The sequence below is a fragment of the Rhineura floridana genome, chromosome 10 (genome assembly GCF_030035675.1).
Source record: "Rhineura floridana isolate rRhiFlo1 chromosome 10, rRhiFlo1.hap2, whole genome shotgun sequence".
In the NCBI taxonomy this organism is placed as follows: domain Eukaryota; kingdom Metazoa; phylum Chordata; class Lepidosauria; order Squamata; family Rhineuridae; genus Rhineura; species Rhineura floridana.
This window is the reverse complement of record NC_084489.1, coordinates 90447239-90471206: the sequence shown is the minus strand read 5'-3', so window position 1 is coordinate 90471206 and position 23968 is coordinate 90447239. Positions and strand designations below refer to the sequence as shown.

At 45.6% G+C, this 23968-nt stretch overlaps 1 protein-coding gene across 4 annotated transcripts; it reads right to left on the bottom strand.

Moving 5' to 3' along the window:
* Positions 1-4461: 4461 nt before the first annotated feature.
* LOC133365616 (GTPase IMAP family member 1-like) lies at positions 4462-21365 on the bottom strand. 4 transcript variants are annotated; one of them, XM_061587839.1, is made up of 5 exons: positions 21211-21365; positions 20730-20814; positions 9560-9623; positions 8744-8768; positions 4462-5606 (listed from the first exon to the last, which is right to left on the bottom strand). In XM_061587839.1, the coding sequence occupies exons 3-5, from the start codon at positions 9581-9583 to the stop codon at positions 4927-4929; spliced, it is 729 nt and encodes a 242-aa protein (XP_061443823.1). In that variant the 5' UTR covers positions 9584-9623; positions 20730-20814; positions 21211-21365; the 3' UTR covers positions 4462-4926. The 4 variants fall into 4 exon arrangements, with proteins under 4 accessions (XP_061443823.1, XP_061443822.1, XP_061443825.1 ...); XM_061587838.1 differs by lacking the exons at positions 20730-20814; positions 21211-21365 and adding an exon at positions 10815-11063; XM_061587841.1 differs by lacking the exons at positions 20730-20814; positions 21211-21365 and adding an exon at positions 10583-10746.
* Positions 21366-23968: the final 2603 nt, after the last annotated feature.

The window sequence follows — 23968 nt, the reverse complement described above, 5'->3', positions numbered from 1 at the left end:
CATCCATACCGCCCCGGGGACTTTGTTTGGGCAAAGAAATTCGTGAGGGGCGATTCTTTGCAACCACGATACACTGGACCACACCAAGTCCTCTTATCTACACAAGCAGCTGTCTTCTTGGAAGGTCGGAAGTCGTGGATACATCATTCCCACGTAAAGCCTGCTGTGGTAGTGGCATCTCCACCTCCCCGGGTCCCCAAATTACGCCTGCAGAGGAACGAAGAAACCGGTCAGTGGCAGGCGGCTCAACTCCCCTTTCAGGACGTAGATATCGAGTAAATAACAACGCTGATATGCTTCAACAAGGATGGAGGTTCCCATTTGTGGGTCGTGGGCATTCTGATTCACCACGCCTGGCCCCTTTGTTGCCCCCCCCAACGTAAAAATATGTAGTGACAGTGACTATTACTATCTAAAAGACTTTGGACGAACAATTCCGAAAACACAGGACTGTCCAGACCCTTTTCTGTACGATGTGGATCTGATAAAGGAGGGAACGGTAAAAGCTGACATTGCAGGACGTTTATGTCACAAAGCAGCCGTTGTACTGCAACACAACTACACCGGCAGATGGGTAGTTCATTGCACCCGTATAGAAATCGAATGGCCCATCAGACTTGCGCTTCGGTGCAAACAATACCGCCCTATGCCCAATTATGGTTGCCCCACTAACTTAGATGTTAATTCCATAAGATCAGAATATAATATGATCACTTTCAAGGCAGAATATAGTAGGATTACTTTGCTGGTCCGAACTACAGAGAAAGAGAAGTTTTGTGTAGGCATTGGCATACCATCCTGTTACGCATGGCTAAAAGATAGATTGGAGACACAGAAATCCTCGCAAAATCAGATAACACACACTATACGTGAAGTAAAACCAATAGGTGGATTTAAGCAAAGAAATACAAAAATAGGCGATGGGTGGGACGGAAACACGTTTGTTGCTTTAATGGAAGAGACAGCTCCTAAGAAAGGTACTTGCTATGTCTGTGCACACACACCACCACACGGACAGGCTGGAGTCCCCTTGACTGGGGCCCCTTGGACAGGCTGGAGTCCCCTTGACTGGGGCCCCTTTGCCGTTAAAGGAGTATCTTTCTTTTGCTTCACATTCCAGTTCACAGGAGTTGGAAGGGGGGTTGATTTCAAGCGGGCCCATCGCCATTTTTAAACGGGACACGCAAGGTAGAGGGCTTAACCTGGTTATCCATTTGGCAGTATTTGTTGCGGTTAACTTTTGCAGACCATCACTTAGTGCCTTTCCTCACGGACTTAGTGGATCACCAAACCCCAGCTGGACTCTGGTGGCTTTGTGGGCACTCAGCGGTAAGGAAACTACCAACATCGGGCTCTTGGACCTGCACTTTAGGGAGGGTGGTACCGGGGCTCCGGGTTTCCCACACCCTACCAACCCTGCGCCGCCGTAACCGGAGAGGCACAGTGGAGGCGGTGTTGAGAGGTTTCTTTTCCAATGTATGGGGCAGCCAAAACGTATCAGGAACTTCGACGTCATTAAACACATTAATGATATCGGAAACATCTATCATGAGGTAGAACGCATTGGGAATTTTTCCTTGCTCTCTGGGTTTTCTGACTGGTTCTCAGCATGGCCAGACTGGCACAAGATTTTATTCTATATTGTTCTGGTATTAGCTTTGTTGATTTCTGTTTGTTGCTGCTTACAATGTATACCAAATTTGATGCAATTGGCTTCGGTCTGTCTAAGTAAGCTCACGCTGTCATTATCCCGGAGATCACAGCCGACCTATATGGAGATGGCTTTGAGGCCGATTTGGCAACCCAAGCAAGGTAATGCAGCTACCTGAGAGACTAGCTAGTCTCTCAGGGCTGAAAGGGGGGACTGTTAGGATCAAAATTGAACCTCAGTCGTCTGCAATACTATAGTTCACTTGCCTTACCCAAACAAATTCAGGCATTATGGGACATAGAACCAAAATGGCCTTTAGTTGACTTTTGATATAAAATGTCAGTTTATTCCCTGGCGACCTGACCCTTACCTACATTCCAGTGGCTCGCATAATAAAAGCCGGTTTAAGCTGGAAACTTCCCTACTATGTATCTCTTGTATCACATCCATGCCTATGACCTTGTTTATTGCTATAAAGGTGCCTTGCATAGAAATGTTATAAGCTGTTCCGCTGCCCCACAGATCTTGACTTGTGAAACCCTTTGATATGCAAGCGTAGTAATTTTCATGTCTGTCTCCTACCCATGGGGCGCCCGGTTGCAGCCGGCCACCCCTTTATTTCTTCCCTTCTTCTGTAGTTGCATAGTGCTTATCTCAAGGACATGCGAAGTATGCAGACATGGAATCTAAGAGATAATCTTAGTGTTTCCACTTTCGTCCTTCCCCCTACACCCCTTTACCTCCTTTTGTCTGCCCCAAAGCTATAGTGTCTAGCAACTGCTTCTTTTGTATTTTGTGACGTATGCCCGATACTGTAAACTTCGGGGTGAGCCTATATAAACCCTATGACACCAATAAACGAGGTTCCCATGCTGGCCGACTTCGGCTTGTAAGTATTGGGTCCCCTTTGCAAAGGTTCTTTGTCTCATGTTACTTGATCTCTGATAGTGGGTTCATTTGCACTCAACTCCGCACTCTTCCCGGGTGTAATAAGCGAGTTGGGGTTGACAGGGCGACTTGCGTGTTGGGTTTGGACCTAACACTATCATGAGGGGACTCTGCACTTCTGAATTTGCCAGTGCTCTACTGGAGGGGTAGGCTGAAGATGGATCATGCAGAATTTGGGGTAAAAAGGATAAGAAATGTCAAATATTTAACTCACCCAAAATAAGCCAAGAGGCTCTGACAAGTTGCAGGTAGCCCTTGTTCGACTTCAACAGGCTGTGGTGGTTTGGGGGAAAAGATTTCCCCGTTCGTCATTTGGGAATTGGTTTGTCGTGTTAGGTTAAGGCAAACATCTGGTATGTGCCAGCAGTACCCATGTGCTGTGTGACAAAGCTGTAGCTTTTATTTAAAAGGCATTTTTGTGGCTAATGCTAGTTTATGGGATTTCATAGGCTGTCCCCTGCACATGCTCAGCAAATCGGTTGTGAGAGAAGGTTAAGTGGAGGGGGCCCTGCATGCAATGTTGGGTGGGGTGAGAATGAGCGATAGGCAGAGAGGGTCAGCTGGAAAATGGCTGTTGGAGCATGACCCCCTCCTTGGCTCTTCCACCCAGGTCTTGGTGGCCCTTCACCAGGTTGGCCCTTCATAATTAAATGGACAGCAGGGATAAACGGATCCATCCGTATCAGTTCTCTCCATTTCTCATTTTGCAAGACTAAAATTCAGTTCTCCACATTTCGGCAGCAATTTGTAATTAAAAAAAAATCGTGAACATTTCTCAACATTTTAGTGGAAATTTCTCCTAATAAACACATTTTTGTAGGCAGTTTTGATTAATGTACACAATTTTGCAAGCCATTTCTCCTAGTATAATGCCTTTTGATGTTATTTTCACTCATATATTCCTTTTTATGCACACTTTCCCCCATTGTAGGCAGTACTGTCAACACTGGTTTGTGGGAGAATTGCATGCCAAAAATGGACAAAAGTGCCAATTTTGAAGGCTGGCTGTGTTTCATTTCTCGTATAGTTTTGGAAAGTGTGAATTTGATAGATCCAGCTTTAATTGCAAACTGAATCAAATGTCTTCCCTATTCCTAATATATTGTTACGGGATTGAGGGATGAGATAGATGATTTCTTTGTGTCCCCTTCAAGTCAGTAATCTTGTATCTGAAGTTGGGATAAGCAAGCAAGAAACCTGCTCTACTGGTCAGGATCGTTTCCTTTGTTAAGCTAGCCTGTGAGTTAATGGATTTACTGAATGGTCTATCTGCATATTGGAATTCTCTCAGGAGAGGAGCCCTCCGCAGCAGCCCCCTTCCTGGAGCCAAGGAGAGGCTTGTGTGTGTGTTTTTACTCTAGGCTCTGGAGAAGCAGGGAACTAGGGAGACAGACAGAGAGGTTTGCTTGCTCTCTGGACCCCCCAAAACTATGGTCAATGGGGAGCAACATCTGATGAACTGTTAATGCTGTGAACCCCTCCATCTTAAGCTTAGTTTGGAATGTGTGCAAATAAAAACCATACATCCTATAAGACACTAACTTCTGCTGACCTTCTTTTCAAGGAAACAAAAACCTGAGCAAGTGCAGGAGATTGGGGTTGCGCACAGCAATATAGTCAATTTACTATGGACCAACCTGACGTTAAAGTGCAGCACCACTAGACTAGACTAGTGGCAAGTTGACAGGACAACCCCTATCCTGTTGGTTGGGAGAAGGGTCAGAAGGGGGGATAGCGCTGTTCTTCTCCTTGACTGACTAGGTCAACCCACAGACAACTGTAATAGGGCTGCCCCTAATCCCCCCATTCACACTGTGTAGGCACATTATTAAAATAAATTCAAAAAGCAGACTAGAGCGCAGTTTATGTGCATATGATCATTTATATTTGCGGCCTTCCTCATGCCCAAGCTTTGGATACAGGCTAACATCACACTTTTTATCATAAAACAAAACTGCAATACTTTTGCCATCCAAAAGCATAACTCATCCCAAATAAAGAGTTCTGCAGAGTGGGCATTTCAGAAACGTAGAGCACCTCCAGAAAACAAAACCACACCAGGATGACGACAGATAACGTAGAATCCTAGTTGCAAATGAAAAACAGTAAGATATAATAATACAGAGATGAGTTGAATTTATGCTACATGGCTTATATACAACTTTTTAGTTTGCATGAGAGCCAAAGTGATGTGCTGCTCCAAGCTGCTTTGCGAACAAACTTCACACTAATGCCAGAATCGTGATGAGAAACATACTAGAATGAGAAAGTCATTGAGAGCTATTTTAGAAAGAACTTAATGCTATAAATTATGGTAATGATACAAGTCAGGAGAAGCAACAGCACAACCCCTTTGAGCAGCCTCTCTTTTTCTTGGCTTGTTTACTGTTTTCTCTGTCGCCTCTGGTTTTTGAACAATACCTCCCCCCATTCTCCTCAACCACCTCCTGGATTTTTTTCATCAGCTCAGAGACCTGCCGTTTCTGTTCTGCTCCTTCTGCCCTGTTATTGAAAGCACATATGCGCCCCCCACATTTCTCAACCAGCTTCTGGAGGGCCTTGTTATCTGACAACCTCACATAATTCTGCAAAGAGTCTCCCTCTAGATCTTCTTTGCGGGTGAACAAGACAACCATGTGCTTGGTGGCCTCCATCCCAAAGACATCCTGGACTTGTTCTACTGCCTCCTCATCTTCTGCGGTGAAGCGGCCCACCTGAGTCACAAACACCAGAGCATGAGGGCCGGGCTCACAGAGTTCGATGCAATGGCTGCGTTCGGGAGATGTTTGGGAGTGGATTTTTGAATCAAAAATAGCTGGCGTGTCAATCACAGAAAAATCCCAGCCATTCCATTTCCCATTCTCCTTTTGACAGGCCTTGGTTGTTGACTTCACTGCAAGAATGGAGCTAAATTTCATCCGGCCGAGGATGGTGTTTCCTGTGGCACTTTTCCCACCTCCGGTCTTACCCACCAGGACAATCCTCCGTTCGGATTCTTTGCCTTCCCCTGTGAATTAGGAAGCTCATGTTAAGCAACGGAGCAGGGCATTGTTGTCAGGACCAAACAAATTTCCATGTGCATATTTACCAAATCTCTGACATTTACTCTCACATTATGCAATCCAACACAGCCAATCCAGTACAGCAGAAAGTCACACCATTCCATTTCTGGAGTGGTTTAGGTTCAGCTAATGGAAGTTCTTCTGTCTAGGTCCAATGAAGAACATAAGAAGAGCCTGCTGGCCCATCAGGCCAGTGGGAAAAAAAAGGAGGGGGAACCCCAAGATGCGGAAGAAAAGGAATTCTTGAGTTGAAAATCCAATTAGGTTTTATTAAAAAAGAAGCCCAACGCGTTTCGGCAACTCGAGACTTGGCCTTCGTCAGGGGATAACAAGTCTAAAATGTCTGTCTGCAGCTGTTTCCTATGCACAAATGTGCATGGAATTTCTACACCGATTCTGTGCAATAGAAAACTGACCGTGTACAGCAAAAACTGAGAGTGTGAAACTTGTATGTCCATACAAAACAGCTGAAGACAGACATTGCAGACTTGTTATCCCCTGACGAAGGCCAAGTCTCGAGAAGCTGAAATGTGTTGGGCTTCTTCTTTTTTAATAAAACCTAATTGGATTTTCAACTCAAGAATTCCTTTTCTTCCGCATCTTGGGGTTCCCCCTCCTTTTTTCTCGCATCAGGCCAGTGGCCCATCTAGTCAAGCATCCTGTTCTCACAGTGGCCAACCAGACGCCTATTTTGGGAAGCCCCCAAGCAGGACCTGAGCGCAGCAGCAGCATTCTCCTCTCTTGTGGTTCCCAGCAGTTGGTATTCAGAAGCAGGCTGCCTCCGACCATGGACTGATAGCCATGGATAGCCTTTCCCTCCATGAATTAGTCTAATCCTCTTTTAAAGCCCTCCAAGTCAGTGGGCATCACTGCCTCTTGTGGGAGCAAATCCCATCGTTCAACTATGCGCTGCGTGAAGATTTTCCTTTAGTCCGTCCTGAATCTTCCAACATTCAGCATCATTGGATGTCCATGACTTTTAGTGTTATGAGAGAGGGAGAAACACCTTTCTCTAGCCACTGTCTCTGTGCCATTCTGTCACGTCTCCTCTTACTTGCCTTTTCTCTAAACTAAAAAGACCCCAAGGTTGCATCTTTTCCGCATAGTTGCTCCATCCCCTTGATCATTTTAGTTGCCCTTTTCTGAACCTTCCCAACTCCACAATATATTTTTTGCAGTGAGACAACCAGAACTATACACAGTATTCCAAATGCATAAGCGGCTCATAACTTGCTCAGGAGACCTGATCCAACTAGCTCCATTCTGGTTATTTTACTATTTGAATTTCAGCTCTGACTTGCATATTTGGCAAGGTGATGAATATCATGATGATGATAGCAGTCAGCCTTAATACTAGATCAGGGCTTTGCATCTTCACTTGCCATGCTTGCCATGTTGAGTGAGCTGCCACTTCCGCCTGACAAATGCGGTCAACTGAACCTTCATCCTAACCTCGAAAATGCAAACTTGGGTGGTGACAATCCCAGTTGTTGTGTGGTCCCCACCCTGCCTTCAGCTCCAAGACTGGAAGTGATTTGGCTGACACAACACTGAGGCAATTGGAAAGTCTACCTGAGAGCCTAAGAAGAGCCTGCTGGATCAGACCAACGGCCCATGTGGTCCGCTGTCTTCACAATGGTCAACCAGATGCCCATGGGGAGCAGGACTCTCCCACCAATGATTCCAAGCAATGAGTACCCAGAGACATACTGCCTCTGAGAATGGGAGCAGATCATAGCCATCATGGCTAGTAGTCATTGTGGGGGGCCATATATAGAAGCCCCCTACCCTGTCCTTCTGCAAAGCAGGGAAGGGAGATGAAGGCTTCTTTGGCCTCCATGGAAAGGGAGGCATGGAGATTGCCCATCAAGGAATCTGAGCATTGCAACCAGACTGCAGCCATGTTTCCATGACAACAGGAGGTCCCTTGGCTGTATTTGTTAGGGCAAACTAGAAAAGAGGGGAGCTTCCCTGGTTGCAAACCAATGAGAGGAGGGGCCGGCGACCACAGTTTTTGGCTTGCTGAACAGAGCTAGCCAGAACTTGTAGACTGCTGCACCACATTAGAAGGGGAAAGGGCTATAACTAGTAAACGGAGTTGGTTCATGGGGAGGGAAGGAGGCTGGAAAGGAATATCCAGAGGTGCTGGGAATGAACACGCATGGAAAAGTTTGTTGTTACCCAGATGACATGATTATTTTTTTTAAAAAAAGAGGTATTGCAAAGTGGAAGAAAAATGCAAAGTTCAATAAATGCTCACTATTTTACTCAGTCACACCCCACCCTCTTGATGCCTCATTTTAGTCTCTTGGAATGATCTGCCCCTGCAGAATATGGACCCCGGGAGGGTGCTGCCCTCTGCACTGCCTGAGAGGCTGTGGACCAAATCAGCACAGATGCATCCACTCCAGGAACTCTGCCCCCCACCGAGAATAAACAATAACGTATATGCCGGTTTTAGGTAACCCCCTCCAAAAAAGCTTTCAACATTCAGTTTTATACTGCAGAGACCAGCTGAGCAGTGGGGCTCCTCCTGTCTCGGAGGAAAGATGGTGGCAGCTGTGCCTGCTGCAAGAACACAGCTCCACGTGCTTGCTTGTGACTCCTCCACTGGCTCCTGGGAATTTCATCCAGTTTGGTCAAAAGGGAGGAAACGTTATCGCTGTTTTTAGATTCCCCATTATAGTGAACAGGGATCATAGAGTTTTGTTGTATACAGAGCAGCCCAGAAGCTAAAACACAGATCAAGGCAAAGAGAAAACACCGAGTGTCAGAAACCAATCAGACTTTTGAAATGTGCACTGCAGTCCTACAGATTCAAGGCAGGTCCCCTGCGGACTCCTGATGACAAATGTTGGCATCAGTACTTGTGCAGAACTGATTATGGGTTGTGGACAACCATCCCCACCACCACTATTCACACACACAGCGGAATAAGAGGTAAGTCAGTATTTACAGAGCCTCTTTAAAAAAAACTTTTCAAAAAATAATGGGTGTTCTGCTTGTTGTTTAAAAGAGAGGTATTTTTAAAGGTGGTATTGTAGAATGCCATCGGAACATAATGTTTGGTCTTCATCCTTACCCAGTCCGCTCCTGTCCTTCTGTCCCTAAAATACATGTAAGAACATATGTTAGATCCAAACAGCTTTCAGTCTGTAAACACACCACACACAGAACACTAATTTACTACATGTGACATTGCCACAAGAGAAGCATAAGCTTGAGAGAATATTTTCAGACTTTCCCATGAAAAATGCACATTTATTGCTGCGTAGAACCACCGTTGCAAATGCCACACCGAGCAGCTCTCAGTGCAAGCGGGGGGGGGGGGGACAACTCCATGCCTGTTTTCCCAAAGTTTTATTTGCAGAAGTGATGCAAATGTGAGGATGGGGTGCATTTATAAGAGTAAACTGGCAGGGGGAGAGGAGGGATGCTGACCCCTTCCTGCAACTGCTGATTCTCCATACAAATCCACACCAGAGTCATTGTGCTCCCTTGTTCCCTGTCTAAGATCCTAGCTAGGAAAAAGTAGGTTAAAACTATCTGGGGATAATGTGCGGGTTGGTCAAGGGTTGGTTAAGCAGCTCTTGCACCACAGGGCTGGGAACATAAGAACTTAAGAAAAGCCTGGCTGCTGGATCAGGCCAAAGACTCATCTAGTCCAGCATCTCATAATGTCCAACCAGATGCCCACGGGAAGTGCATTAAGGAATTCCTAGCAACTGGTATTCAGAGGCCTACAGCCTCAGAGAGTGGAGGTGGAACACAGCCATGAGAGCTAGCATCTGCATGTAAACATAGCTCTGCCCAGAAAGCAATAGCCACTTAATTGCGCAGTCAGGAATGGGCATATTCTAAATTGGATTTTTTTCCTTGCATCTTTATTAATACTTACCCATGAACCTAACTGAGTTGACATTTCTTCTGTCCAGCAAGGCACACTCTCTAGGGAGTTGTCACTGCAGATGATACAAGTTATTTACACTTAAATTACAAGCAACCAGTGATAGAGGAGGCATTCATCCTGTTCTCATTTAATTTATCAAATTCGCACTTTCTAAAACAATGTGAGAACCAAAACAGCCATCTTTCGAAATTTGCACTGATCTGAATTTTTTTAAAAAATCTCAAATTGTTGCAGAAATGTGGAAAACTGAATTTAAGAGTGGAAACTGAGAAACTGAGAACCGAAATTAACATATCCTTCCATTCCCTACAAGCAAGCAACCAGCCAGATCCTAAGACACAGAGTGGTTATATTTTCCCCCTTAAAAGCAGACCATTCCAGTAAAAACAGCAACTAAAATGTAAGGTTCCAATCCTGTGCACAGTCGTGTGGGAACAATGGCACTGAAATCAGGATGTTTAACGGGAGGAAGAGCTGCTGCTGTTCCAGATCCTTTCAACAGAACTGTGGCCCTTAAATCACCCCAAATCCTCTGTCTCCTCCACTATTCCTGTGTGCAATGGTTTTACATATTCTGGGTCTGAGCTTTGGCACTGAAGGCCGGTTCTGTAGCTGAGCCTTGCTCCAAATGCAGTCTCCACTCAATTCACACTCACACCTGGTCACAATCACAGATGGACACTGGAAACTCCCTTCTGCAGACCAGAGGTTCGTCGAGGTCCTGCACTCACTAGCAGAGGCAGGCAGGATTTCAGCCCTACTTGGAGATGGCAGGGCTTGAACCCGGGACCTTCGGTGTGCAAAGCAGATACCTTGCCACGATGACCCTTCCCCAGCACTGATGACAAGCAGGCCTTGTCAAGGTACAGACCCCTCCAAGCGGCTTCAACCAGCAGCTGCACAAACACTATTTCAATTGGCTACAAGCTGAGAAGTTGTCTGATACTGTTAAAGAATTTGGCATATGCATTGGTGTTCTTGCAGAAAACACTTTCCAGTTAGTTCTCTTACCCTGAAGTTGCAATCGTAAACTGGTGAGCGAGTGCCACTGATCCGAGTGTAAATTACTTCTCAATAAACCTATATAGGATCACACTGTGCAATAACAAATCAGTTCAGATTCCTTTGCCACTCTTCAACCTGCACCTCTCTCTCACACACACACACATTCTCTCTCTCTCTCTCTCACACACACACACACACACACAGATGTATCCTCTTCGGCAACATACACAGCTCTTACCTGTTTCTGGGCTACCTTCCTTACAAGATGATTACAAGATGAACATTTGCTCTGAGTTGAAAATGAAAGCGATAGTGGACTCTGGTGAGGTTTCCTCCAGTGGAGAAATAACTGGGCAAAGTCCTCCCTCTGACTGCCTGTCACAGCAGCTGCTGACAGGAAAACTCTTCGCAGGGAAGGGCAGTGGAGACGGAGCCCCGGAGATTGCTGCAGATCTGGTGCTGTGGTCCACAATTAAGACCTACCAGCCCACCTGCCGGGCTATCAGCGCCCTACTTCTGTTGGGGAGGGCATTTCCCTGCAGCAGCTATGGGGGGCGCTGGTGGGGGCTAATTGCAAGCAGGGGAACCATGTTACGGTGGCTCCAGTCCTACCTACGAGACTGAGTCCAGAGAATAGCATTGGCTGGTTGCCTTTCGGGCCCCTAGCAATTGTGCTGTGGGGTGACACAAGGTACTATGTTATCTCCAGTGTTATTTAATAGCTATTTAATATCTATAAGAAGCTGCAGTGAGTGGTCATTAGGAGTTTTGGGACACGCTGATCTGTTTCTCCTTAACATCTGCATCAGGAGAGGATGTGTGAGCCTTGGATTGATTGGTTTATTACATTTATATACCACCCCACAGCTGAAGCTCTCTGGGCAGTTTGCAAAAATTAGAAACAACTGAACATTAAAAACAGGTATACAATTTTTAAAACCATACAAAATTTAAACCATAAAACACAGGAATGATGTCTGGACGCAATGGTGAGGTTTAGATAAGGGAAAATAAGCTGTGCTTGAAACCTGGCAAGACAGAGGCACTGTGGGTGAGTGGTCCCCATGTCTGAGAAATTGCTCCGTAGCCTGCCCTGGACGGGGAACAGGTACGCCATCTGGGGAGTGCTTCTGGACCCAGTTTTGTCACGGGAGGCTCAGGTAGCCTCAGTGGCTAGAACTACTTTTTATGAGCTGTGCTTGGTAACACAGCTATGACCGTTCCTGGACTGGGAGAGCTTGACCACAGTAGGCTTTGGTGACCTCAGACTGGATTATTGCAATGTGCTCTGTGCGTGGCTTCCCTTGTGCTTGGCCTGGAAACTGCAGTTAGTGCAGAATTCTGCAGTGCAGTTGACAGGAGTGAGACCCTTTCAGCATCTAACTCCTCTGCTCAGAGATCTGCACTGGCTGCCGATGTGTTACCGGGCCTAGTTTAAGGTGTTATTAATATAAAGCCCTTAACAGCTTGGGATCAGTTTATTTGCAGGACCACCTTACCCCATATGTGAGCACTCGAACACTTCACTCTGCAGAACAGGCCTTGTTGCAGGTGCCACATAATGTCAGTTCCACACTGAATACAACCCTACATGTGCTGTTTGTGAACTGTGTACAATGGACAAGTGGACTGTACAATGTACTCACAAGACTTACTGACGCATGCATGCACACGTGCACATAAACTAATAGATAGACACAGAAACTCAAATACAGCTAAAATGCAACCAGCAACAGCACATTGGTGTGAGCTGTGGGCTGCTTCTGAACTCATTTTCACTTTGTACCTGAAGTAATAATATTCCACCTCACCCAGGAAAGCATAATCCCATGCTGACAAATTTTCTTGCTCTCTTGATCCATGTTCCCTTGTGGTTGATCACTTGTTGCAGGTCGGATACTGCCATCGGGGTCAAGGAGGTAATGAACACCTGCCTGAGAGAGGGAGAGGCCCCTGGGTGTCTGGAGGTGAAACCCTCCTTGGACCCAGGAGACTTGAACAACTGTGGGCTGGTTGCAAATGTCCCGTTCCCAGGCAAGAGGCTTGGTCATTGACCAACTCCAGCCTTCCTGAGGTGAGGCTGATTTTCTAGATCCATTTCAAAACTGATATTCGCATCCAGTTTCGGTCCTGAGAATTCCTCTGTCACTCTGTATTTTTTATTTATTTATTGTATTTGTACCACACTCTTTAGCCAAAAAGGCTCCCAGAGTTACTTACGTACAAGCAGTTAATAGAAGACAGTCCCTGCCCGCAGACTTACAATGTAAAGAAACATGACACACAAAGGAGAAGGGCCAGGGGAGGGAAGAGGAATAAAGCAAACTCAAGCACCAGTTCTTAAATAGTTCCTCTTGTAATGACCATCCATCATACAAACAGTTCAAGGGTAGGAGGTGCCTGATGGAGGTGGTCTCCCAGCATAGCTGATGGAATGTGCCCTGCTTCTGACCTGTCTCACTGAGGCGGTCTGGTATGTTGACCTGTTGATTCCCTTTGACCTCTTGGTGGATTTTCAGAGCATTGACCATGGAATCCTTCTGGAGGGACTGTCAGAGGTGGAGGCTTTATGTGGCAGTCATTCTGGTCTGGCGTGAATGGTTGTCTCCTGGAAGTGGCACTTGGGAGAGATTGCCTGGCCCCATGGAGCCTCCATGATGGGGTTCCTGAAGGTTCGACTTTATCCGTCATGCTGTTCGACATCTAAATGAAGGTACCGAGTGGGATCATCCGGAATTTTGGAGTATGTTGGTGACAGGAAACTCTATTTTTCCTTTAGAGTTCAGAGAAGGGGTGGGAACCTTGTGAATAGCCCAAGCGTACAAACTCTCTTTAATTGGAGTTGCAATTATACCAAATAATTCAGGAATTCTCCACCAAGAGCTAAATGCATCAGTAATTTGCTTAGAACATGAACAGTGCAATAGCCTCTCTGAATCCAAGAGGGAATTGGAAAAATGTTGCTTGCAAACAAACATTGCAGTTTGTAGGTCCCTTCTTTTTTTCCTCTATAACCCAGTCATGGGAGTTACAAATACAAAATCCTGGTCTTTGGGGTAGAGGGCAAGGGGAAGTGCTCCATTCATAACACAGCCACATCTTATGTATTTGGGAAAGTCGTATACTAACCTCGGTATTTAAGAACTTCTGAGCCATTATTAATAGGATCAGTTTTAGCCCATTTGCACCTTGAAAATAAGGTTCTAAAGCTCAGTTAGTGGATCCAGTCAGGGCCGGTGCATACCATGCCAGTTCTGGCCTATGCATCAACCTTCATTAGATACATCTCCCTGGTTCTAAGTGCTCAGCAGCAACCCAGTCAAACTGGAAAGAAAACGCAGTCTATTACTTAAAACCACAAACTCCAGATTATAACTGAAACAAATACCGTGGTTTATTAAAGTTCTCAAGAATTAAAAACAATAATACAATCTTCAATGATGGAACAAATTAAAAAACTTAAAGTTACACCGGTATTATAGGATTGATAGAAAACAAAAGAAGGATAATACTTTGACATTACAGCAACTTAAAGTAACTTAGAAAATACCTTAAAGTGATGTGATATACATATTTGCATAAACTAATTAACTAAAACAATAAAAGTATGAACTAACAGAATAAACCATATATTTTCCTCCTAACTCCCTCCAGCCCACTACATGTATATTATTTCTCTACGTTTCCTAGAATACTAGAATTCAGAAAGACATAGATATCTCAAGCGGTAGGCCTGAACCTTTCAGCTTAGCAAAGCATGGAAACGCAGGGCAGGGCAGGGCAGGGCAGGTGGCAGCAAGAAAAGGAGACAAAGTCATCCAAAGGTGATTCCATCATCACCCCGAGAAATAGCTTTTTGTCTAAAGAGCAAATACATCCCTTTATATCACCCAGCAAACTTGGATCACAAGGCTGGAATTATCCAATAATTGAACATAAATTTCAGTAATTGTGGGTGGCACTCTACAATATGCAGACCATGAATTACCATAATTTGTCTGGGAGGGGAAAAGGAGTACTGAGACCCTTGTGCCAGTGATTTTCCAAGCAGTGTCCTTTTGCGTAGTGTCAGTGTAACCCCCACATCCTAGTGTTAGTTGGTTCATTCCTGTGGGTGGGATTAAGTAGGAGCAAACCTTGCTTGTGTCAAATAAAGAAAAAGAAAGAGTGAGTGTGGAGCGGAAGGACGGTCCTGGGTGTGGCTGCTGGGGAAGCGGGTGCTTAGTTGGCCTTTAACCCCTTGATTAAGGCACATATGTATATCTATATTGTACAGAAGTACGGAAGGGCATGGGGAATATATATATATATATATCTGAATGGCGGCTATTTGTATATGTATTCTTTAATCATATTGAACCTATTGACTTTCTTAGCCTAGCTGAAACTGAAAACTGCAGTAGTTTGGAAATGGCAGCTACATGGAGGTGCAGAGCAATAGGACAGAGAGGTTCCAAAGACTGAAGAAAAGGACTTTCAGTTGACTGCAAAGATATTTGTCAAAAAAAGAAGGACTCATGGACAATTATCTTTTAAGTATTTGGGAGCTAAGAACCATATACAATTGTGTTTTGTTTAATGTTTTATGTTTCCTTCTGAAAAAGAGAAAAAAAGTTCACAAGCTATTCATTGCAAATTCATTTCTTTTGGCCCTTAAGAACCTGCAAGGGATTACAACAAATCAACAGACATATGTTATTCTTTCGATTAGATATTGGGCTGGGTCACATGGGACCTGAAATCTGGATTAAAGATGCAGGTTCTTCCATTGCTATAGATTTCCACGGTTCACACACATCCATCCTCGGTCCCTACCTCCAATCCACTGTCTTGCATTCACATACATTTGCGTTCATCTGGTATTGCTGTTTCCTTGTGGCCCCACTCCCAAATTTACATGTTAACTCCCTCAGCAATACCCATATTGCTAATGGAGAAGGGGAGGGTTTTTTGGTCAATTTCACGCTAAGTCGGGAAACAGTGGGGGGGGAGTGCAACTGATAACCAAAAAACTATTTTCTGTCACTTTGATTTCCTCCACACATATTTAAACCCCTTTTTGTTAGGAAGGAATGAAATGCAATTGTTATAGTGGCCGGGGGGGGGGGGCGGAGAAAAGGGAGGATCTGAAAGTGGTGGACCACCCGCACAGCAACAAGCAGCAGATAAAAGTGACTCCATGGCAGGAGGGCACCGGAGTGGAGAAGGATTTTCAATCGCTTTTCGGATTATTATCGGATAGATTTAATCTGGATTTAAAGGTAAAAGCAGCTGAATGCATTCGCATTGCCTAAAACGTCATGTGATGCGTGTGAATTAAACGGGGCTGCAAATAGCTCCAGATTCACAGTAAACCTCCATGTGAACGAGCCCTTTGTCTTCGCTACCAAGCAGCTTTGCACCAACGTCTTATCAGAAGCTCCGCTGGTAGCAGAAAGTGCAATGATCACAACATTGCAAATAACCTTCAGCCAAAAATGACACATACGGCATGAAATTGTCCTCCATATTAATCCATCATGGCTTCACTCTGGCGACTCTTTTCTGTGCATCCACTTATAACCTGACTTCCATATGTAGTTGTTTAGGGTCCAGCAATGACCTGATTAACACACCTCCCAAACCTGCCCCTTTGGAAATGGCAGCTACATGGAGGTGCTAGGGGAGTCTCTATTAAAAAGCACTTGCAACCTCACAACACCGCAGTACTCAAAATAGCGAGATCAGATTCAAGCTTGTCTAAAGATGTGAGTTATGGTTGCAAAGTTGTGGGTGTACCAGCTCCCACCTCTTCCTTATGGACCCAGTCCAAATCGTCCACATCAGTTATTTTCACTATTCCCCTTTCAAACTCTGAGACTTTGTGATGTGAGCGTGTGTGATATGAAGTGAGTGACCCAGCGGTCTTTTTGGGTGCACTCTAAAGGTGCCAGCTGCTTGCACCATGGTAGCCTTTTTTGAGGCCACTCAGTGAACCGGCCCAGTGCCTGATGGGTCAGATCTGTTGTCTCCTTTCCTTAATTTGCCCCCCCCCAGTAATGACAACCCCAATCTCCAATCTCATGGTGTGGCCACCTATAATTCACCTTTCTTAAGGATGGCTCCATTCAGGAAGCCTGGCAGAAACAGCAACAGAAAATGAAAGTGCACGCTGGGCTCCGTGTTGACAGACAGCTCAATAGAAAGAGGTTAGCTGTGGGTCATTTCTGAGAATTCTTTGTATCTGAAGTCCTAATATTCCACCTCCCACGGGAAAGTACAATTCCGTGCTGTTTAACAAGCTTACATTATTGACTCTTGTTCCCTTGTGGTTGATAACAGCTGCCAGGAAGGTCATGGCCAGGTGGGTCTGGGAGGTAATTTGTGCCTCTCTGAGAGAGGGAGTGGCCCCAGGCCATCTGGCAGTGAGGGGGCAAGGAGGCCCTTCCTTAAGAAAGCCACCTTGTGCCCAGAATAACTGAACACCTCTAGGCTAGTTGCAAATGTCCCCTGCTTGGGAAAGGTTCTTGGCCACTTACCAACTCCAACCATTCTTGAATGAGACTGATATTCCATTTCCTTTTCAAATTGGGGTTCAGACTTGGTTTTGGCACTGTGAACACCTCTGTCACCCTGTATGCTGTTCACTGTCAGGAGAGGGACGGGGGGAGTGTGTCCCTGTTGGTGTGTTTCAACAGCATTGGCCATGGAGTTCATCTGGGGAGACCGTCATGGTTGGGGGGCAAAGTCTGGCCATTGTTTCAGTTCTACTTGGATGGTCATCTCCAGGAGGTGGTGCTTAGGGGATGTTGCTCGGGCCCATGGACCCTTCATGATGGGGTTCTTCAGGGTTCCATTTTTTATGTATAGTTGATTGGAGTTTTAACATGATTACAATAAGACAACACAATCCCTTGTTCCCTCCCCCCACCCCCTTCCCTTCTCCCTTTGCCTTCATGCCCTTGTCTGTTTCTTTACATTTTCATTTTCTTATGGACAGTTGTTTAACATGTCGGGATTGCAGTTCAAGATTGATAAGGAGATAGTCAGGAAATACCTAGTTAACCTAAATGAGTTCAAATCTCCAGGGCCTGATGAACTGCATCCCAGAGTATTGAAGGAACTTGCGGATGTACTCTCGGAACCTCTTGCCATCATCTTTGAGAAATCCTGGAGAACGGGAGAGGTGCCGGAGGATTGGAAACGGGCAAACGTCGTCCCACTCTTTAAAAAGGGTAAAAAAGAAGATCTGGGGAATTACAGGCTGGTCAGTCTGACTTCAATACCGGGAAAGATATTAGAACGGATAATAAAAGAGTCCATTGGCAACTATCTAGATGACAATGCTGTGATTAGTAGGAGCCAGCATGGGTTTGTCAAGAAAAAATCCTGTCAAACTAATCTCATCTCTTTTTTTGATTGGGTCACTAGCCTAGTAGATGGTGGAAATGCTGTAGATGTCATCTATTTAGATTTCAGCAAAGCGTTTGACAAAGTCCCCCACGACCTTTTGATTAGCAAACTCGTCAAATGCGGACTAGATGGAAATACTGTCAGGTGGATTCACAACTGTTTGGAAAACCATACTCAAAGAGTGGTCGTCGGTGGCTCGGCTTTGGACTGGAAGGAGGTCTTGAGTGGAGTGCCACAGGGTTCTGTCCTGGGGCCGATACTCAACATTTTTATCAATGACTTAGATGATGGGGTGGAGGGAAGCCTTATGAAGTTTGCAGATGATACGAAACTGGGAGGGATAGCTAACACAATGGAAGACAGGAATAAAATCCAAAGGGACCTGGATAGACTAGAAAATTGGGCTGAAATTAATAAAATGACATTCAGTAAAGACAAATGCAGGATTCTGCATTTAGGCCACAAAAACAAAATGCACTGGTACAGGATGGGAAATACCCGGCTTAGCAGTAGTGTGTGTGAGAAGGACCTTGGAATTGTAGTGGATCGCAAGTTGAACATAACCCAGCAGTGTGATGCTGCGCCAAAAAAGGCAAACGTGGTTTTGGGCTGCATAAACAGAGCTATAGTTTCCAGGTCAAGGGAAGTAATCGTCCCACTATATTCTGCATTAGTCAGGCCTCATCTGGAATACTGTGTTCAGTTCTGGGCGCCTCATTTTAAGAAAGATATAGACAAGTTAGAGCGGGTTCAGAAGAGGGCGACGAGGATGATAGCCGGTATGGAGAACAAGTCTTATGAGGAAAGGTTGAAGGAACTTGGCATGTTCAGTCTGGTGAAGAGAAGGCTGAGGGGTGACATGATTGCACTCTTTAAGTACCTGAAGGGCTGTCACATAGAGGAGGGTACAGATTTGTTCAATGCTGCCCCAGAGGGTAGGACTAGGTCTAATGGTTTTAAGTTGCAGGAGCGTAGATTCAGACTGGACATTAGAAGGAACTTCTTGACAGTAAGGGCAGTTCGGCAATGGAACCGACTGCCTAGGGAGGTGGTGGGATCCCCTTCGCTGGATGTCTTCAAGCAGAGGCTGGACGGCTGTCTGCGGGAGATGCTCTAGCTGTGGATTTCCTGCTGTGAGCAGGGGGTTGGACTCGATGGCCTACAAGGCCCCTTCCAACTCTATGATTCTATGATTCTATGTTTTGCAGTTGTCAGATTCATATGCTCAGGTAAGGGTTAGAACAGGTGAGAATGTTCTGCTGGGGTCCCAGATTAACAACAGCTGATTTAGAGAAGCGCCTGCCTCTGCATTGTGTTGTGCCTCCCTCTTCTTCTGGCTGTAGGTTTTGTTCCGTGAAGAGTTCCAAAAACACACTCCAAATCTCTTGGAAGTTTGACTTTTTGTGTAGTTTATAAAGCATGAAAATGTCCTAAGCTTCATGGGACAGATCTGCTATCTCTTCCTCATTCAGCCCCCCATAATGACAATCCTAATTTCCCATCTCATGGCACGGCCACCTCTGATTCACCTTTCTTAAGTATGGCTCCATTCCAGGAAGCGCAGAAAGAGAAAATGAAAGTTTACACTGGGCTCTGTGTTGACAGAGAGCTCAATAAAAAAAGAGATTAGCTGTGCGCCGTTTCTGAGAATTTGTCTTATCTGAAGTGATAACATGCCAACTGGCTCGGGAAAGTCCAGTTCCATGCTGTTTACTAAGGTTACATTATTGACTCTTGTTCCCTTGTGGCTGGTAACCTCCAGCAGGGAGGTCATTGCTGGGTGGGTCTGGGAGTAATCTGTGCCTCTCTGGAGAAGGAGCGGCCCCAGGCCATCTGGCAGGGAGCGGGCAGGGAGGCTCTTCCTTAAGGAAGCCTCCTTGGACCCAGAATACTTGAACAACTCTAGCCTGGTTGCAAATGTCCTCTTCCTTGTATTTGCAAGTAATTCTCCATAATCTGAAGGCAGTTAATGGGGCCTACTTTTACTAGGCACTTCAAGGACATGTTCTCCTTATACTGATCTTGATGCAGCTGCTCTGGAGAGACGCGTAGGGCGCTGTCTTCTCCAATTCTGCAGCATCCGTTCCAGCTGTTGAGACCTAAGAATGTGGACAAAGTTCTTCTGACTGACCATCCCACCTCTTGCCCTTTGCCCATTATAGTTTGTTAATGCAAATTGGGGCGGGGGCTGACCCAGCAGGTCCAGGGGCAGAGCTTGGAAAAGTTACTTTTTTGAACTACAACTCCCATCAGCCCAATCCAGTGGCCATGCTGGCTTGGGCTGATGGGAGTTGTAGTTCAAAAAAAGTAACTTTTCCAAGCTCTGCCTAGGGGGTGGTTAATGCATCCTTGTGTCAGGGGATTGTCCTGACTGCCCAGTCTTCAATACCCCCCTTTTTTGTAAGGTGCTTGAGAGGGTGATGGCAGTTCAGCTGCAGGTACTTTTGGAGAGAATGGATTATCTGGACCCATTCCAGCCTGGATTCAGTCCTGGGTTTGGCATGGATCATCCTTGGTTGCCTTGACAAATGACCTGCTTCAAGGGAGAGATAGTTGGGGTACAACCCTGCAACCCTGTTGCTGTTGGATTTCTCCATGACTCTTGACACCATAGACCATGGTATCCTACTGGACCATCTCCATGGGTTGGGAATTGGAGGCACGGTTTTGTGCTGGGTCATGACCAGTACCAGAGAATAGCATTACAAGCATTTACATACTTACCAGGGAGCAATCCCCATGGAGTTAAGTGGGGACTTACCTCTGTGTGATGTATGGCTATTCTGGCATAAATCCACACTAGAAATTGTGACAGCAGGGACCCCTTCTGAACCAACACTTAGGTGCTAAAAATTAATGAAACAGCAATGTTTAAGTGTCCACTTTTAGTTTGCAAGGGAGGAGGACAGAGAGACAATCAGAACCAGGTGCAGGCCACACACTTTTTCTCCCATGGAGAAGCAACTGTGATAGCAAGGACCTCTTCTGAACCAATGAAAGACACTTTTCAGTTAAGGTGGGTGCTAACCAGGGCTGTGCACCAGATTCAGCTGAGTTCTGAGTCAAATTGGGCATATTCAGAGAGATCTGGGCATCAATCAAATCGGGTTGAGACAGTCCCAGAACACTATGGGTCAGATTGGATGGCCCAGAACAGTTTGGGGCTTACAAGGGGCACGGCATCAGGCAGAAAGGAGAGGCAGGCATCCGGTGAGAAAACCTGCGAAAAGCCCAAGACCTACCTGACCGCTGGCTGTGTCTTCCTGGGAGAAGGAAGGAGCGTGACGCCGGCTGACTCTCATTCCTGCCTGACATAACATCCCTGGAGCTGCACCCTGCAGGATTGATGCCTCTGCCCAACAGCTGTTGAGTGGAAACATCAATCCTGCATGGGGCAGGGTGCTCTTTATTAACTGGCTTCCCTGCAGGAAAGCTGCTTGCAAAAGAGCACCGCACAGAATTGAACCCTCCCCCTGCTCTCTGTCCAGGTGGGGAAGAGACACAACATCTCCTTCCCCTGCCCCCCCTCCCAGCCATTATGTCTCAAACAAAGTTTACAAACCATAAAACAAACATTGCAAAACCTATTGCTCCATGGACTGTTGATCTTCAAACAATTTAGCCCTAGTATCAATGACAATATTTAAAAATTTAGCAACATTTAAGATAACAAAAGATTACCATTAAAACATACTTTGTTTTATTTATTTTATTCATTAAATTTATATCCTGCCCTTCCTCCCTGCAGGAGTCCAGGGTGGCAAACAAAAACACCCTAAAACATCATAAAAGCAGACTTTAAAATATATGATTTTAAGCTGCATCAGATCTACCAAGGAAAATGGGGTGCAGGCAACCTGTCCCTCACACCCTTATAAAAATTACAGCCACCATTGAGTATAACGTTAGGGGACCCTATCAGGATCCTTCCTGCTGCCACCACCTGTCAGGTCCCACCCTGGGTCACCACCAGTCAGGATCCTGGTTTGTATTATTTCTCTCACAGGCTCTAGCACAGATCTTGCAAAATCCTACTGCTAGGCAGCACCACCAGCCACTCCCTGTTTCACAATATTGCCTTGAGACTTTGCTTTAGTCTACTTCTGGCTTATTGTTACTTTGTGTCTGGGTGCACTTGCAGGCCACAACCCCCCTGTATCTTTGTGCCAATAAAGCATTCAGCCCTGGGTTGCCCTGGATACTTGATGATACGCTATCTCTTCACCGCTGCCACCATTAGGTTGAGACCTATCCCAGTCTGCGTCTGTGTTAGAATTGCTTAATATGTTTTTTAATAATGTTTTTAACCCTTTTTTAAAGTTTTTTTTTTAAGTTTTTAAATGCTGTTTTGTTTTAATGTATTTTAAGATCTGTTTTTATGAAGTTTTAAAGTGTTTTTAGCGCTTTGTTTGCCGCCCTGCTTGGAGGAAGGGCGGGATATAAATAAATAAATAAAAAATAAGAGTGCAAGGGAGCTAGTGATGGGGCCTTGGCGCTGTCCCAGAGGATTGACCCACCATACTCTCCTCCCCTCCCCTCCCTCATGGTGTCATGCATGGAATACGCATCCCAGCGAGTTCCAGCAGGAGATGGTGGCCTCCTTGCCAGCTCTCCCCCTTTCTGGCCACCTGCTGGTTCATTGCCCATAGCTAGGGATGGAAGGGCCTGTCAGTTTCAGTCCTCCTCTCAGTTTCTTCTTTTCCCAATCTTAAATTCAGTTCTCCACATTTCTGCAGCAATTGGCATTTTAAAAAAATCCTCATGAAAAGTCTTCAGCATTTTAGTGTGAAATTTCTCCTAATAAACACAGTTTATATGCAGTTTTGACTAATTACCTATTTTTGCAAACACAATTTTATCCTAGTAGAATGCATTTTTGAATGTTGTTTTTACTAGCATGTTTATCTTTACATCTTAAAATGTGCATCTTTGTAAGCATTGTTTGGTTAGAGAACGGCATCACAAAAATTGTGTAAGTGTGAATTTCAAAAGGATTGCTGTGTTTCATGTTCTTTAGAAAACTGTGAATTTGAGACATTTGGCTTTACATGTGAACTGAACCTAATTTCTCCTCCATCCCTGCGCATAGTGGAATCTTCTCAGGCTTTTCCCTCTCCCAAGTAGACCTTTCCTCTTGAGGAGATCTCCTGGTATCAAAACAGTCCTACACTGACTTATCCTCCAATCAGGATCTCTGGTGGGTGCAGGGGCAGAATCCGTAGTCAAGGCAGGGATGTGGCCAGGAATGTTTTCAAGCCAAAATGCCCATGAGGGGCTTAGGTGCTTTGGGCTGCCTTTAGGGGTATCATGGATACTTCCAGGCCCTCAGCTGCACTGAGGTTCTTTGTGGGGTCCCCCACCTCTCCCTCAGAGTTCTCCTCAGGTGGGGAAAGACTCCTGCCTGAAACCCTGGAAAGCTTCAGCCAGTCATTGTACCTCAGGGTTGGCTAACCATTTTTGACCTGATGGCCACTTCCACCATTGGCTAGCCCCCTGGAGGCCACAGGCCCATGGTGGGTGTGCCAAAATTGAGTGTGGACATGCCACACTAGTATGCGTACACACGCACACACTGGCACACACACTCAGCTGATCCATGCAGATTAGCTGAGAAGAGAGGTTATCGCCCCTCCCTGCTCATCAGATGATTTATCTGATGATTTATCTGATGAATGTTTGCATCCCCGTCAGAGTGTCTGCTTCAATTTTTTTTCTCCAACTGCCAAAATCAGTGCGGTCTTGGGGAGGGGAGATGCAAACAAATAGCTTGTGGGCCATGTTCTCTCCCCCTCCCCAGCCACAAGATATTCATTTGGCCCCTGAATGTCTTCACCAGTAATAAGGAAGCTGGGCCAAGGTGGTCCGACTTGGTATAATGGGACTTATAAGGCGGCCCTCTTCTGCGGTACTCAGTTCCAGGGAGAGATGCAGTGGCCCCATTCAGGCTGCCTCAGTCACCTCCCCCCCTGCTGTGCCTTTCATTTTGTCCAGCTCCACTCA